The sequence below is a fragment of the Pavona decussata genome, unplaced genomic scaffold (assembly GCF_977016875.1).
Source record: "Pavona decussata unplaced genomic scaffold, jaPavDecu1.1 SCAFFOLD_129, whole genome shotgun sequence".
NCBI classification, from domain to species: Eukaryota; Metazoa; Cnidaria; class Anthozoa; order Scleractinia; family Agariciidae; genus Pavona; species Pavona decussata.
The window spans coordinates 353550-369179 of NW_028145543.1; the positions used below are offsets into that span (position 1 = coordinate 353550).

The 15630-nt window shown below is 37.3% G+C and overlaps 2 protein-coding genes across 3 annotated transcripts in view; both read right to left on the reverse strand.

The window, feature by feature from the left end:
• The window catches only part of LOC146468767 (E3 ubiquitin-protein ligase TRAF7-like), a 36643-nt gene extending 33517 nt beyond the window's left edge, over positions 1 to 3126 (reverse strand). The window contains exon 1 of the mRNA XM_085124138.1: positions 2836 to 3126. Coding sequence (XP_084980264.1) covers positions 2836 to 2907 — 72 coding nt within the window. The 5' untranslated portion in view covers positions 2908 to 3126. The remainder of the gene's footprint in view (positions 1 to 2835) is intronic.
• A 986-nt stretch (positions 3127 to 4112) lies between these two features.
• LOC146468768 (cilia- and flagella-associated protein 184-like) lies at positions 4113 to 15629 on the reverse strand. Of its 2 annotated transcripts, none has more exons than XM_085124140.1 (15): positions 15591 to 15629; positions 14440 to 14724; positions 13413 to 13454; positions 12257 to 12467; positions 10975 to 11066; positions 10326 to 10409; positions 9824 to 9893; positions 8884 to 8998; positions 8542 to 8620; positions 8323 to 8376; positions 7245 to 7310; positions 6498 to 6590; positions 5834 to 5971; positions 4830 to 4961; positions 4113 to 4503 (listed from the first exon to the last, which is right to left on the reverse strand). In XM_085124140.1, exons 1-15 carry the CDS (start codon positions 15618 to 15620, stop codon positions 4384 to 4386), a joined length of 1611 nt encoding a protein of 536 aa, XP_084980266.1. In that variant the 5' UTR covers positions 15621 to 15629; the 3' UTR covers positions 4113 to 4383. The 2 variants fall into 2 exon arrangements, with proteins under 2 accessions (XP_084980266.1, XP_084980267.1); XM_085124141.1 differs by having other exon boundaries at positions 14440 to 14705; positions 15584 to 15629.
• Position 15630: the final 1 nt, after the last annotated feature.

The window sequence follows — 15630 nt, forward strand, 5'->3', positions numbered from 1 at the left end:
CAAAACCTAACATCACTTCAATTTTCTGGCCCCTGCAGGCAGACGGGTTTGCGTGGAAATGGCAAATTGTAGGCAAAACAATGATTGTTACATTGCAACCTAATACATGGAGTGAGTGGATTAAAATAAATATTATTATTAATTCTTGACACAACTTTCATTAATATATTGTATTTCAAGAATCTCATCACTAGCTGCCAGCCGGCTTTGGCCAGCATTTACAGTGAAAATAACTGGCTACCTTGAGTTTGAAATGACTAAAACCAACAAGAATAGAAGACCTTTTGTTTATAACTAGCTACATTCCTGGTGGAGACAATTTCTGCCAAGATTAATGACAGCACATGCATTCATGGATCATAGATCACTTTGTTGAAGGGACAGTATCATGCTATTTTTAGTAACAAACTGACAATCGGAAAGACGCTATTCGGTTGATAGCAGCCAAGATATAACAACAAAATTCCATTAAAAGACTATCAGAATGCAAAAAAACTGTTCACGGATATTTTCGCCGGCAGATGACCAAGATGGAGAGGGGTTCAAATTTGAAAATGTCTGGCAGACGTTTTCAAATTTCGCTGTTGTGACGCACGAAAATCGCCGGTTGTACTCTATTTTGTTTCAACCTTTCGTCTTAGAATCACTATTAATATTTCTTTAAATTAGCGATTGAGACATATATTAACACAGTGTTCATTAAGTTTACATTTAGTGAATTTTGCCCAAAAATCATGATATCTCCCATCGATCTCCCATGATACTGCCCCTTTAAACATGGTACAAAAAAGAGCAGCCTCCATCTGCTTTATAACCTGACATAGAAACTTTTGTGTTGCTGTTATATTTATTTTCTGGGAGGTGCAGGTGCCTGATGGTTTGTACATTGGACTGTGGATTAAGCAACATGGATTCAAGGCTTGTTAGAGGTCAATGCACTGTTTTCTTGGGTAAGACACTTCACCCTCACATTCTGGTGAACTGTCATGGAAACCTGACAAGATGCTAGCAGAAGGGGGTTGGAAAAACCTGCAATGAACTGGTATCCGATTCTGGGAAAGTAACAATACTCCTAGTCACTTCATGTTGGGTATCCTGTGATGGACTGTCATCCCATCCAGGAAGAGCAGTAATCTCATCAATAGTCACTTCATGCTAGGTATCCTGTCATAGACTGTCATTCCATCCAGGGAGGGTAACAATACTCCTAGTCACTTTTTGCTGGGTATACTATGATGGACTGTCATCCCATCCTGGGAGAGTAGCAATACTCCTTGCTACTTTATATTAATGAAATCAGGATAAGCTCAAGCAGAAGTGAGCCACCAGGCTCATGAAGGCTTTACCTTAATTAGTACCTTTTATTTATGTTTATTGCGCTTAATCAAACAGAAATGCCACCATGGACAGATTTACTAATGCCAAAGTTAATTTTTTAGGTATATATAGCAGAGGAACTCAAAAACAGCACTTACATCAAAATTTCATGTTACTATACATTTCAACAGAGTAGTTAATCATTAACCTCCTAAAACTGAATACAGTATATGAACTATAACATATGCTCTTAAAAGTAAACATTTCAACTGTGATGGTCTGGCATTCATTAAATTCAATAAGTTCTTCTTGATTCAAATGCTTTGTCTAGCAACCAGTGATGATAAAGAATTTCATATGTTAAAGAATACAATTTTGCTGGCTTCAAAAGATTAAATGTGTCACAACACAAAATGTCTGGATCATACTCATGTGCCACTGACATGCTTTTGTTGAGCCTTACTGTTTCAGAGTTGAGCAATAAAACTGGAGTACAATGTACAATGTATGAACTTGGCCTTGCACTTAATCCTTTCAGTTTCAGCGAGGTTTAAAATGATCATTGGATGCAAGACAATAAGGAAATTTAGCAACAACTCGGAGATGAGATCAGTATTAAGATAGAAGGCACATTGTTTCACTCACTAAACAGAATAATTGGTAGATCATATCAGAAACTCATAAAAATATGATCAGTTCTGCTTATGAGTTTCTGAAGATAAATTATACATCAGTACTTAATATTAAGTAACATATCTTTCTGAAGAATTCGGCCAAAAGCAAACTAAGACCAGGAAATTTTTTCTTTTGTATTGTATGAATCATGAAACAGGAATCTTCATGGCATTTTTACATATCATTGCATCCTTTTTTAAGCCAGTTTTCAGTTCTTAATAAAATGAATTCACTTAAATTTAATTGACTGAAATAAACTAAGCTTGATTCCAGTCTGGATTTTATCGCAAATTCGATCTTGTGGCACTGATTTAAAACATTTTAGTCAGTGTTAAATATGAACTGGCGAAGGTTTCTTTCTTACGAAGAACAAAAGGGAAAATCAAACATGTACCCACGCATAAATAACATCAATTATGTAGACAGTACATGCTGGCATGCTTAAATACCTAAAGATCAATGGTGTTGGAAATCTCGAAACAAAAAGAATGTTTATTTACTATTATTTGCATTGATCACAGATTTCTTTACGCCGAGACTCTACGGCGAGGTAAAGAGGAGGTATTGAAAAATTTATTTAAGCAATTAAAATAAAAACCAACTCCAAAGGCCATGGTAAACGCTAAATCAACACGGAAGACTAAACCTTATTTAGGCTTGTACAAGTTATGATTGGCTTTTCGATGTAAGCCAACATCTGCCTATATGTTTTGTCCATGTCACGAAGGAGACTTCATTTCAACCCCCAAAAAGCTTTATAAACATTTTTTTTAGCCACAATCGGAAAAGAAATTCTACTTCTTTATTATTTACACTACTTTTAGAGTCAAAACGTTTTCTTACCTTAGTATTAATCGATTCGTAAGAGCGCGACCTGACACCGTCAGCTTGCATATTGCCGATAACCCCGGACATTTTTTCAAACCCCACAACCGATGTCTCACGCGAGAGATCAACACTTCTAAGGACACGATGAGCCAAAAATGATACACTTAAGCCATCTAGATAACCTTTTCAAAACGTCTCAATAGGTTTTAGCCAAGTGCTGTGGTTGCAAATCTCACGATTCTCAATTTTACCGACGAACACTTTCACTGCTGAACTTCACCAGCTTGACGTTTGAAATTACGTCGGTCCCAGACCCTTTATATTTGTCGTCGGGAACGTGCGCGCGCAATTGCCGCATTTTGGCGCCAAAACATTAAAATTTCGTTCCTTTGAGTTTCGACCCCAGTGTTCTTAGTTTTTGGGCCCTGCTTACATGGAGGGAGGAAGATCCTAGCACTAAGAAGATCCTACAGATGGCAAAACAACTTTTCGCAAAGTACCGACCTTTTTCATGTAAACTGAATGGCATTTTTTCGAGCATTTTAGTGCTTGTGGTACGAAGTGCGAGCGAGGCTGTACGGGTCATATGTTTCTATGAATTTTATAAATCAAAATGAGTCCTATTTGTCGTCAAAGGAAACTTTGAAGGAACACACTAGGTAAAAGTATTTCAGTAGAGACAACTGGCTTGTTTGTTCATTTTTACGTTAACCGGGCTTATTTTTCTTTATATATGAACAGATGGAAAAATTCACTCCGGTAACCGGGATCGTATGGACAGGTAACACATTCTCAATCGTAAACGGAACCGGCTCGCTTTCATCGAGCACAACGGGAGTCTACCGTTTTTAGTGCAGAGTGCACTATGGGAAGGGGAGTTTTCCGCACGTGATGCGTAAGACGTTTCCGGCATGCCTATCACGTGCACAAGATGAGCATGTCATCTCTTTTATTTTTCCATTGGTTTAGAAAACTAAAAGTGAGAGTACTTCGTTGCTGGGTGCATAAGAAACCGTTTTGGAACAGAAAATCTAAGGAGATCAGAGTACGACAAAGTTGAAAGGGCAGGGGGAAAAATTAGCGACATAATTTAGCGACGAAAACTCAAGAAGAGAACGAGCTTCTCTTTGGTTCTGTTCACCGAAAACGAGTTTTCACCTTGACTTTCTATTCCTTCACCTAACTTTTTCCGCCCATCTTCGACTTTCTCTCGACCCGACCATCTCTATGGATGGGCACAGTAAAGTTACAGACATTATTTCGTTTAAATTATATTGAACACCTCAAACGTGTACTGTCGCTTTTTTCAAATTATTTTGAAATGATACATAAACATATATTTACAAAGTGATACAACGTTGGACTTATAGATTTCATCACATTTCTATATCATATTAAATTCATTTCGCTGTAGATTCAGACCTTATGAATGGAAGCATGTTTACAGTTTTGATTCTGTCAAGGAGAACAATCCGTAGTCCCATGAAAGCAAATTTTACATTACAGTGAACTATTTACAACATGACTTTTAACCTGTGCACAATATATAACCTACAGTAGAATCTAAAGTTGTTTTTCTGCTAATCTCGCTCCTTCTATCTTCGTTCGCACTCCACTACAGTTCATTGTTAGTTCCGCATGAGCCATTTTCAGCTGATCAATTTTCTCTCGTAAGTCGTCGCTCTAGAAACAAAACGAAAATAATTTCGTTAATACTTTTTTTAGGATAAGGATGAAATTATGCGCGGATACCCAAAGGCAGATAGTTGGGTCACAAGGACTGAAGTCAAAACGGGTGTAAGTTTACAAGAACAAATGAAATACTCAAGACACTTACACTATCTCCCAAGGTATTTAGGACTTTTGAGCTATTGCGCTTTTTTTATGCATTTACTTCAAGTAGACTGGACTACACTGTATGTGTAGCAGTCTTCATCTTGTAGCGACAAAACGACGGATTGCATGGGACAAGTGCAATTTCGGTAGACATTTTGTGATAATATAATTACCTGTTCCTTTCTTTGCTCGTAGTCTCTGAGTAAAGGTTCGTTCCCTAGCAGTCCACACTTTTGTCTGAGTTTGACATTCTCTATTCTAAGCGCATCTCGAACTTGTTTCGTCCGTGTTAGGATATCTCGTTTCTATAACAAGAAAAAGAAGAGGAAAATGTCAGAAAACAACTGCAGATGCCATTTAAATGGATCCCACTGGAGACAAATTAAACTGCAGTCAATTAGATGTGTACTGCCGGCTATGAGCTTCTGATTTTCTAAGTCTGTAGATGTTATACCAATCAAATGAAGCTTTTTAGGGAGGGGAGGGGGTAAGCGTCAAATTTGCATTAAGACCACCGCCAAATGTACACCAATGTACGTGGAGACATAATTAATTGAGGGACTTCGTATGAAACCTTGCCATGAAAACAATGTGCTGCAATTTATGTTGGAAGGACCACCACCGTGCACAATCCTTTGTTTTAACGATATCTTAACGCGAACGTTTCTATTTTTTTTCCTACGTTTCTATTGGTCAGCTGCTCCAACATATTTCAAAATCTATTGTGGTTTGTGTACGGTCAAGACCAAATATGCTAACAAAAACATATAACAAAGAAGTTTGTCAGGCTTCATAACTATTGCCTTGAGGGTAAACTTTTGAGGTACATTTTTGCGCGGAACACAACAACACTTTCAAAAAATCGTCAGTGTTGGTACGACTCTTGGATTTTGTAGAAGAAACTCAGTAAAATACTTGGACTTGCAAGAATTACGGTTCATAAAAATAACAATTTCTTCGAGCCTGGCGCGTAATTTAAAGGCAAGTAATTATCCAAGTGGTCACGTGAGCACTGTTGAACGGTATCAAAACAATTGATACTACTTGCAAGTAGCGATATTTCCAAGCAAGCCTTGGTGTCGATGATATCGAGTACTTGGTTTGAAATCGGTCCACAATTGAACCATGCTTCTGACAAGAAACAAGAAGCTACAACGCAGTAACAGGAGTCACAAACCTGGGCTACATGTGCTTCAACTGCTCTCAAACCGCTTCTCTGTTCACTATTCTCGGCCTGTACAAACTGTAACTTCTCTTTCAGATGAGTCAGAACTTGAACTGTAGTGGTGATTTTCTTGCGGAGTTTTAACAGTTCCTGAACAAGATATTTACATTTACATATTAAGTTACGTCGATAAAAAGTTACTACATCACACCCACTGATAACAACTAATACAGCACAAAAACTAGTAATAATCAAAGATTAGGGAGTGCGTTCGATGGTCTTGATTCCAGGCTCTCTCTCTTCTGCCAAGTTGGTGATGATGTCATCCGGTCGTGAAAAATCTGCGGGGGATGCCAGATACGCGTCCCAAGATCCATTCATTCATTCAACGTTGTCCCATACAATCTCCACTCCAATCTGTATTAGGAGTGCGTTCTTTCGACGTCGAACGCAATAATTCTTAATTTATGGGGGTTTAGTAACTTAAAACTTACTACAACACTAAGTGACATTTTGACAAGGAAAGCGAAATATTTACAAGTTTACGTTTTACCGTAAAACTGCAGCACATAGGCTTGTTGCAAGATACAAAACACCAAGGAAGGAAGCTCTTAGACCCTGTTGTCCATTCATATAGTAAAGGAAAAGCTTGTAATAAACTTTGATCCTAACCAACCTCGTTTCTCTCCTCGATCTTTTCGTTGTAAGTCTGGTTTTCAATCTTGAGTTGTTCAAAGTCTATCAGGTGCAGTCCTTCAGCCAGCTCTTCCTACAAAGCACAGTAACAATCAACATGCCTTGAATAAACTGATTTATAGTCCAAAGTAGACTGCTTGCAGCCTGTTTCTCTATCAAATTTTCTGTTGGGGCTTTGAAAAATAAAGTGGCGAGAAATATAAAACGTAGCGGATTTGGACCAATTCCCTCTAACCCTTTCTGATCGCGCTCAGCTAACCTTAAGAGAACAGTAAGTGAAACTACACCACACAATATCGTTGCGATATTTTTGAAAGCTTTTGCAATAGCGGAGAAGTAAAAATCCCGCGACGAGTTAAGTTGTATGCAAATTAGTTTCAACCAGACTCTATTGCCCATATGCCCCAGCTAAATAATCCACGACATTGCCTAACACCCATAAAAAAAATCATTAATACAGCTTGCGGTGCAACGAAAATGAAATTCTTGGTGTTTTTACTGATGTTGCAAACGAATTTAGAATTTCATTCATTTGAAACAAAAATTGTTGCCTTTTCAAAACACCGGTCTTTCTCTGATTGCGGCATCCTATTTTGTTTGGGCTAAAAGTAGCCGGGCGAAATGACCAGTCCGTCTGCATAAGGAGGTATTTTACAGCAATAACTTATATCGCTAAACTTTCTTGTCAGGGTAGTTATATGTCGTCACCAAATCTATAAGCACTTACTTTAGCCTTCAGCTGCATTTCTCTCTTTTTCAGTCGGTTCTTAAGTTTAATATTTTCCAGCCGAACCTGAAAGCACAACCAAAACAAAATGGTTTAGTTACCGGAAATGTCAGCAAATCAAAAGATACTGGTATTTGATTCTGTATATTCTGGTAATTCCGGTATATGAAAGTGTAACCTGAGTATCAGGCCTTCCTAAGGGGAGGGGGGAGGGGGCTTCCCTTGTCCCCACTTCCCCCCTCTAAAAAGCCTGATGCTCAGGCTACTGAAAGTGCTGTTTAAGTACTTACAAACACCAGAGAGAGGATGTAGAAATAATTGCCATCAAACTCGGGACTAAGAAGTACTATGAAGTTTTTGGAGATCTGTTGTCTGACAGCAGGCGAGTTGGCCAAGTTTGTGGAGATTTGCAACATGGGTATGTAAAAATAAATAAATGACATGTAAGTTCGTTCGTAAGTATGTAAGAGTGTCTTTAAACGTTTCCAAATCTGAGTACTCTGTAACTGCTTCTTCTTGCTTTCAAATTGTTACTTCAAGTTTACATGTATCTTTTAAGACTCGGAAACTCACAAGTACTCTGAGAAGTACTTATAGGATTCGACAATACTGGGACAAGTCGATTTCACAGGAAAACGAAGTGGCTCGGGAAAATGTTGACTGTTTGTTGAGGGGTGTTACATTTTCAAAATATACAGAAACTAATAACAACAAGGAAATGTTTGTATGTAAGGCCCGGGTCAAGCGTCGAACTTCACATGAGACAAGCTAAACTGAGCGAATTAAGTTCACGATAAGTTCGAAGTTTGACTTAACTGAAATCGTCCGACTCAATTTGGATCGACCAACACGTTCTATCCGACTGATTCAGATGGATAGAACGTATGAAGATCGACTGTGGGAGAAACGTCGATCCGCTGAGATCCCGCTGACCGAAAGATTCGTTTTTGTTGCTCTGACTTTTACGTTTAACTCAACGGTTGAGCTTTACCTATTTGGGTCGACCCAAATTGTAATTTAGCTCGTCTCATGTGAAATTCGATGTTCAACCCGGACCTTAGAGAATTTTTAAAAATACCTGCATGACTTCTTGCTCTTTCTTTAGTTCGAGCATTTGGTATTGCTCAAGGTCCTAAGAGACAATAAAGGTATAACACAAGATTGCATGAGCTGTTATAGATACCAAGACAGCATCTACTAAATTTAGTCAATTGACAGTCCCCTTCACAAGTACAGAAGATGGCTAATTTACTACTCTTTGCTAATTACTGCACTTATCCAGCGTCAAGCTCCTTACCTTTGGAGGAATTGCTTTCCCTGATCGACTGTTGATTGCCTGTTTTGCAACGTCCATCTTGAACATCATAAAATCATCACTAAAAGATAACCACAATAAATCAGTATATTTCTGTCTAAAACAACACCATTTTGACATAGTTTGAAGTGCTGTTTAGATATCTGATGAAACGCACCTTCTCGTGTTTGATATATTACATAATTAATCTGCAAATTTCTCTTATTGTGCATTTGTTGTTACCTTTCCTGAGGTTTGTCAGTTGGATGGTATCAAAATTCACATAGATTTGTTACATAGAAACTTTTGGTCTGCTTGGTGAGAGTAAATGTTTGAGAAACACACCTGGTTCTGTTGATAATTTCCTGCTTCTCTTGGCATTTTGCTTTGAGGTCCTCAATCTGATCTTTGAAACTTTCCCTCTCTCGCCCCTCTTCATTTTGAAGTTCTTCTAGGTTTGCTGGTATGGAAATAAAATTTATTGTTGAAAATTGTTTGGGGTTAGCAAACAATAGTCTCCTACCGAAAATAAAAAAAACTTACAGAAACTCAAGATATGTAAAGAAATCAAATTAGAAAGAAAAACAACTGGAGGGCTGAGAGCATAACCGACACAAATGACTCTTCAGATCGCTTTTTGTTGTTTTTTTAATTCCTTCAGGAAACGTCGGTCCAATGTTTTATCCGCTGGTTTGCGCTTCGTTTGCAATAAAAACTGGCTATGATTATGGGCAAGATTCCATTTCCATCGCAAAACTCGACAAAACGAAGCGCAAAACAGCGAATAAAACGTTTGCTGAAGGAATTCAAGGCCACATGCAAAACCTCCTTTGAATCTGAGCTAAAACAACAAAAATCAATCTGAAAAGTCATTTGGGTCGGTTATGCTCTTAAGCCTTCAATAATAAAATGTAGTTGGCTCAGTCTTTAGGATAAAGTCATGAGATTATTGGGCCAATTTCAAGTCCTTACAACGTAAATACGGAACTATGTTGATCTGACACAAGAACCAGTCTGTGTGCATGCTAAATTAGAGAAAATTAAGAGAAATTTGGATTCCAAGGCCAAATCACTTATGCCCCTTCAGTTATGAGATATCTGGGTCACAACATACAAAGCAAAGTTTTTTTTGTAAGACATAAAACAATAATTATTATTTTCCATACTTATTTTGGTTGTTCTTGGCCAAAAAGAACTTAACATGAATGCCCAGTGATTTATTGTCCTTGCCACCAAATGTATATAAATAATTATTATGGAACTACAATCCACTACCAACACTCACACATATATTTGAGATATCTTTGTTCTTGGTCTGTAACATTCTTTTCTATCTCCTGTTGACGTTCATCACTCTAAAATAATATTTATAAAGCACGGGTTAAAAATTATAATTTTTTTTACAGTCAATTATCAGGTTATTAGATTCCTGTAAATTCCAGTCACCTTTTATCTATGGGTATAGCTTGCTTTGCCCCATGGAAACAAAATTCATTAGATTCTATGTACATATTTCAGAAACCAGGCAGGTACAATGGTTTTGTTTTAATGTGGTTTAATTTGTTAGTTTCATACCATGAGAAATATAAATTAATTTCCAATTTATCTATACACTGCTTCATTACCCCTTTAAATGATGATGATAATAATGATGATGATGATCATAAAGATACATGTAAGTGATTCCACCAATATATTTATGACCTTGAAGGCCTCTTTTTTAAGGCCTTTGATAATAAGAGCTTTAAGAGGCTTGAAAATGCTTGAAAGTTTCAGCCAACATTCACCTTTTTCTTCTTGAAGTATTCAGCTAACTTGTGTTGCAGCTGTGCATTTAATGACTGCAGGCTTGATCTCTCCTCCAATGCTTGCTGTCAAAATATGAACATACATACATACATACAACCACTTTATTTCACTTCAGATTTTGGAATAGCTCACAATAGATGTACTATTACCTCCAAACAAAAATAAACAAAAGAGTTAATATGTGTATATGCAAGATCTTTGCAAGGATCCTTTTTGAGATTTTTCATTTCATGACTTTAAAAGATGCTCATTAAGTTTTTGAAGATAGTGAAAAGTACTGTTGAAAGATTTAGGATAAATTAGTTAAACTTAGGATCCTTATTACTAGGATCCTAAGTTTACTAATATTATTTTATCCTAAATCTTTTAACAGTACTTTGACGATCCTAATTTAAAGATCAACAATTTTGGCAGGTTTTTAGATATTAAACTCCTAATGAAGACCTTATCAGGATATAATTACACTGTAAATCAGCACTGTATACATGATATAGGATTGACATTAGCATTGTACAATGTAACATCTTTTTTTATGTTACATTTTCCTGCTAGTTGTTTATTATCATTATGATTATCACTCAGACATCATGCAATTACAAAAAATTAAAATAATTCACTGTTGAATACCTGATAGCGTTCAATAAGCTCTGCTCTGTTATAAATAGGAATCTCTGGTTCAGACTCTTCATCAAACTCCATTTCATCATACCTTAAACCATCTGATGAAAATATACATAGAAAAAGCAAATTTAAGGCGGCTGACACCGGTTTCCAACACTAGCACTTTCCAGCAATTAACTTTGACAGATCAATACTACTACTCTTTATCAGTTGATATATAACAATAATGGCGTCAAACAAATACTCAATTATTAAACAAGCTGTAGGTGTCTTCTCAACTTTATATGTTACCGTAGCAATAATAGAGAGGTTAAGCACCACGTTTACGGCAAACGGCAAACGTGAGATTTGCGTTTATGTTTTCTTGAAAATATGAGTATGTAGATGAAAATAGTACAAGATAAGTCTGGCCTTTAATTCTAACACAAAAACACTCAATTTTTCTGAGAAACTGAAAACAGCGAGCGGCAAATAAAGGATAAACATGGTCACGTGGTCATTTCTCCCGCTTGCCGTTTGCCGTAAACGTAGTGCTTAACCTCTCTCATAATACCTGTCAAAAACAACCTTAATTTTAGCTTTAAGCAAATTTTTTATTATAACGAAAAAACATGCTTGGTGATGCCCATTTTTTACTTTTGAATTGTAATCAACATGTTAAGACACAACTTTTTGTAAAGTTTAAAATAATTTTTAAGGTGGCTCTTTTAAAACCTCTCCCTAAAGTTTTTTTAAACTTTGCAAAACTAACATCTTGACAATTGCGGATTGCAATGTGAAGGTTAAAAAATGGGGGTCACCAAGCCCATTTTTTAGTTAATTTTTTTTAATCACTTGAAAGAAGCTAAAGTTAACAGGGTAAATTGTTGCTATGGTAACTTGCTTGCCAATATCTAAGCATTTGTTGGATATCATTATTGTACTATCCACTGATAAACCAAATTATACAAGAAGGGAAGTCCTGGAAAGTGTTGTGAGCCACCTTAATATGAATACATGTAGTAACTGTAACAGTTAGTAATTTATTTTGGGTGTTGAAAACATTTTCTGTAGTCCAAATCATTACACCAAGAAATTCATGCTGTTGATAGCACTAATAATTACACAGAACCCTTATCATGTACATAGTAAGAAGTTGTTGCTGATAGTTTGATTTGGCCATTTGCATGCTTTTTTTTTAAGACTTATTAATTTTCCAGAATATTCAGAACATGTCTCAAAACAAAAAAAAAATGTTCGAAATCCCAAACTAATAATTATAGACAATTCAATTATTTTGTAAGATTACCTGATTCAATGTAAGTATCTAATGGTTCCAACTCCATAGTTGGCTCAGGTGAGTGTGACTCAGGGGGAGGGGGTGTGGCTGATGCATCTGGCTCCTCTTGTATGGTGTCCCTCTCCATTGAGGGTTGTTCTCCAGTGGGGGTCCCTTCTCTGGACAATGGCTGAGCGACCTCCATGGTGGGGCCCTCATCAGTATCAGGGATGGCCTCATTCTGGAAAACAAATGATACAAATTAATGTTAGTATATACATACACCTTTGTACTTCTTTCCCTGTAGTGTTTTCACCAGATAACCGATGAAACAAAGGGGGACTTGTTGCAGTGGCACTCCAATTTCTGGTAAAAAGTCCCAGGGTCTAGATGCCTTGAATTCACAATTTGAGACTTGTCTAACAGATACATTATTGGCCTAGTATTGAGGCACGTGTTACAGTCTCATGTGTACCAGCCTAGAGACTTGCAAAAATTTTTTATACTGTTGCACAATAATATACAATTCCACAGGCTTAATTCCCAGAAGGGGGCGAGGGGACACTAACAATAATAATGACAATAATAGTGATGATGATGATGATGATGATGATGATGATGATGATGATAATGATAACAGAGTAATGTGTAGTTCCAGAAAATAACCATAATTCCCCCCCCCCCCCCCCAGGTGGGTTACTCAGGTATAAACGTGGCGGGGGGGTCCGACATATTTTTTTGGGTCTAAAATTTTCAACTCCTGTATTTTTTTGGGTTGAAGATTTAACTGTGTATTTTTTTGGGTCTGAAAAATCTGTGCGTATTTTTTTTATGTACTTTTTTGGGTCTAAAATGTCCAGTCTTGTATTTTTTTGGGTGCACAATATAAGTTCCATGTATTTTTTGGGTGCAAAATATTAGGTTCCGTCGGACCCCCCCGTCACGTTTATACCCGAGTAACCCACCTGGGATTCCCCCTCCCTTACAGAGGGGATTTCCCCATCCCTCTGGAAAATTCAATTTAGGTAATACATTTTTTTACATGTTTGGCCCTTTGTGACCCCCACCCCCTGGAATTTCCAATCCCTTCTGTGGGGGGGGGGGGGGGTAACATGGATATTTTCTGAAACTACACAGTAAAAGACAATATTAGCCCTGAGGACTATTTTACACTTTACAGCTGTACCTCTGGAATTGGTGCATTTTCATCTGGCTCCTCCTCAATTTTCTAAAAATAAAAACAGGAAACTAAAAAAATGTTCTTCTAACCACCAAACCCCTGCATGAGTAAAACTGAAATCATTGGAAGAAAAGCCAAAGATCAAGAAAGAAGTAGAATGATTTTCCCTTACTGCGCCTTTCTATAACATACAGCTCTGAACTTCAACCCCAGCTAACGAAATGTGCATTTTACTGCCGTCAATCATAATTATGGCGACAACCAGCTGACCACAAAAATACAGAAACCGACGAAGGGGATTGAAATCCGCCAATCACAGCGTACGAACATGACCTTTTGACCCCGTTGAGCCCAACAATTTTATTTTCTAATTATAAGAGGTCTGCTGCAGTGAAAAGCGTAATGGCTGCTTCAAATTTGAACTTCAGAGTCTGCATGTTATTGAAAGGTACAGTAAGTATCACAATGTTCAAAGCAAATATGTGACCTTCCATGGGAAAATGTACACTAATCAATCCGTTAAATGTTAGAAAACTAACGGATAGTTGAAATAACGAATCATCCGTAATGGCTTTCAAGTCATTATAACACTGCTACTAATGTCCTAACACTTGGGACTAACAAATGTAACGGATCATAAGTTATTGCCAATGGATCACCAAAGCATCTGAATGGTTGCGTATTCCATTTGAGTTAACGGATTGCAAATAGTAAGCCATTAAGCGGTTGCTCAAAACCTTTAACGTATGCCGGAAAAGTGTTAAACCTTTCCCTACCGAGACCCACTATAGCGGGTCCTGAACTCATAACTTGGTCAGTATTTGCTCAATTACAGTGAAATTTTGTCAGCAAATTGGTCTTGGAAGAATCTTTGCATTTCAAAAGAGTGAAGAGTGCAAACAATCCTTTTCCTGAGTCACAGCAAAACTATTGTAGTGAGCTACAAAATATGAGACATTTCTCTCAGCAAGTGGAACACTTCAAACCATATTGTCATCATTGCTCTCTTAAATAATTCATCAAAAGGACCTACTCCCATATCTTCCTGCGTCTCTTGAGGTTGATCAACTCCATCTTCCAAATTCAGCTTCTCACCCTCCCCTCCCTCTTGCAGTTGATTTGCCTCATCTCCCCGAGCATCAGAACTCTGAGCCTCCCCACCCTCCTCCTCTGTTGCTGGTTCATCAACAGGCTGTGAGGGGGACTCCTCAGCTACAGCATCTCCGGAGGGAGATGCTGTGTCATTATTTGTCTCTTGATTTTCTGTGACTTCAGGCTGTGGGGTTGGATTGACTTCTGCTGTTTCAGTAACATTTTCCTATTTATGAAATAAGTTAAGTCAGTTGTTATGATACACTGATTCCAGAGAATCACTATAGGAAATCACAAGATTGTTATTTCCAAATTTAAAGTTCAAAATATACAAGTAAAATATCTGGCAAAACTAAAATTATCAGCTGTAAATTGCAATGCATAAATAAAAATCAAAGGTGCTTTCTCTTTGTGTGACCTGTCTTCAAGTTAATTTATAGTCATAAGAAAAATATCCCACTCTCATGGATGCCCCGAAATTGCACCCTACAAAACTACTCCAATAGGTGCTACATGAGCCAACATTATGACAGAAGTTCCTGGAATCACAAACTTGCTTTGCAACCCATTGCAAAGATATATTACATGCCACAAGCTGATATCCAGGCCAGCTCTGGCATGGATCTGAAAATTATGTGATCATAGGCTTTAATCTGTCTAAGGTGTGTAATTTTAAGTTTCATAAACCTTAATGCCACTGAAGAAGAATTTTGAAAAGCATGGTTCACCTTTAGCAAAAGATTCACATGGAATTCAACCTATAAAAGAAACGGTTTTATAAAGCCTACAGCATGTATAAACAACAGTTTTACAGCTTGAACTTTAGTGTTACGTGCAAAGCATAGAGAAAAAAGTTTCTATTCTTAATTCAGCTGTTGCATCGTAGTTTTGATTAGCTGATTTCCTGTTAAGCTTATCTCATGATCACAAGCTTCAAGGCAAGAGCAATAAAAGAGACTTTTCATTCTAATTTCTCATCTATTTCAAACATCCATACTAGTTCCCTGAAAAGGAAACAGGAAAATCCTTTTATGCTCAACCAATGTAACCAAAATCTTAAGACATCCTTAAAATCACGAGGAAACTACTCACAGAGTTATCTTGTGCAGAGTTATCCGCCATGTTTTTCTCT

Coding starts and splice junctions, on each gene's coding strand:
- LOC146468768 (XM_085124140.1), bottom strand. CDS start 15,620: ATGGCGGATAACTCTGCACAAGATAACTCT. Junction 5,972..6,497: donor AGATCGAGGAGAGAAACGAG/GTTGGTTAGGAT, acceptor TATCTTGTTCAG/GAACTGTTAAAACTCCGCAA. Junction 4,962..5,833: donor TTGAAGCACATGTAGCCCAG/GTTTGTGACTCC, acceptor TTCTTGTTATAG/AAACGAGATATCCTAACACG.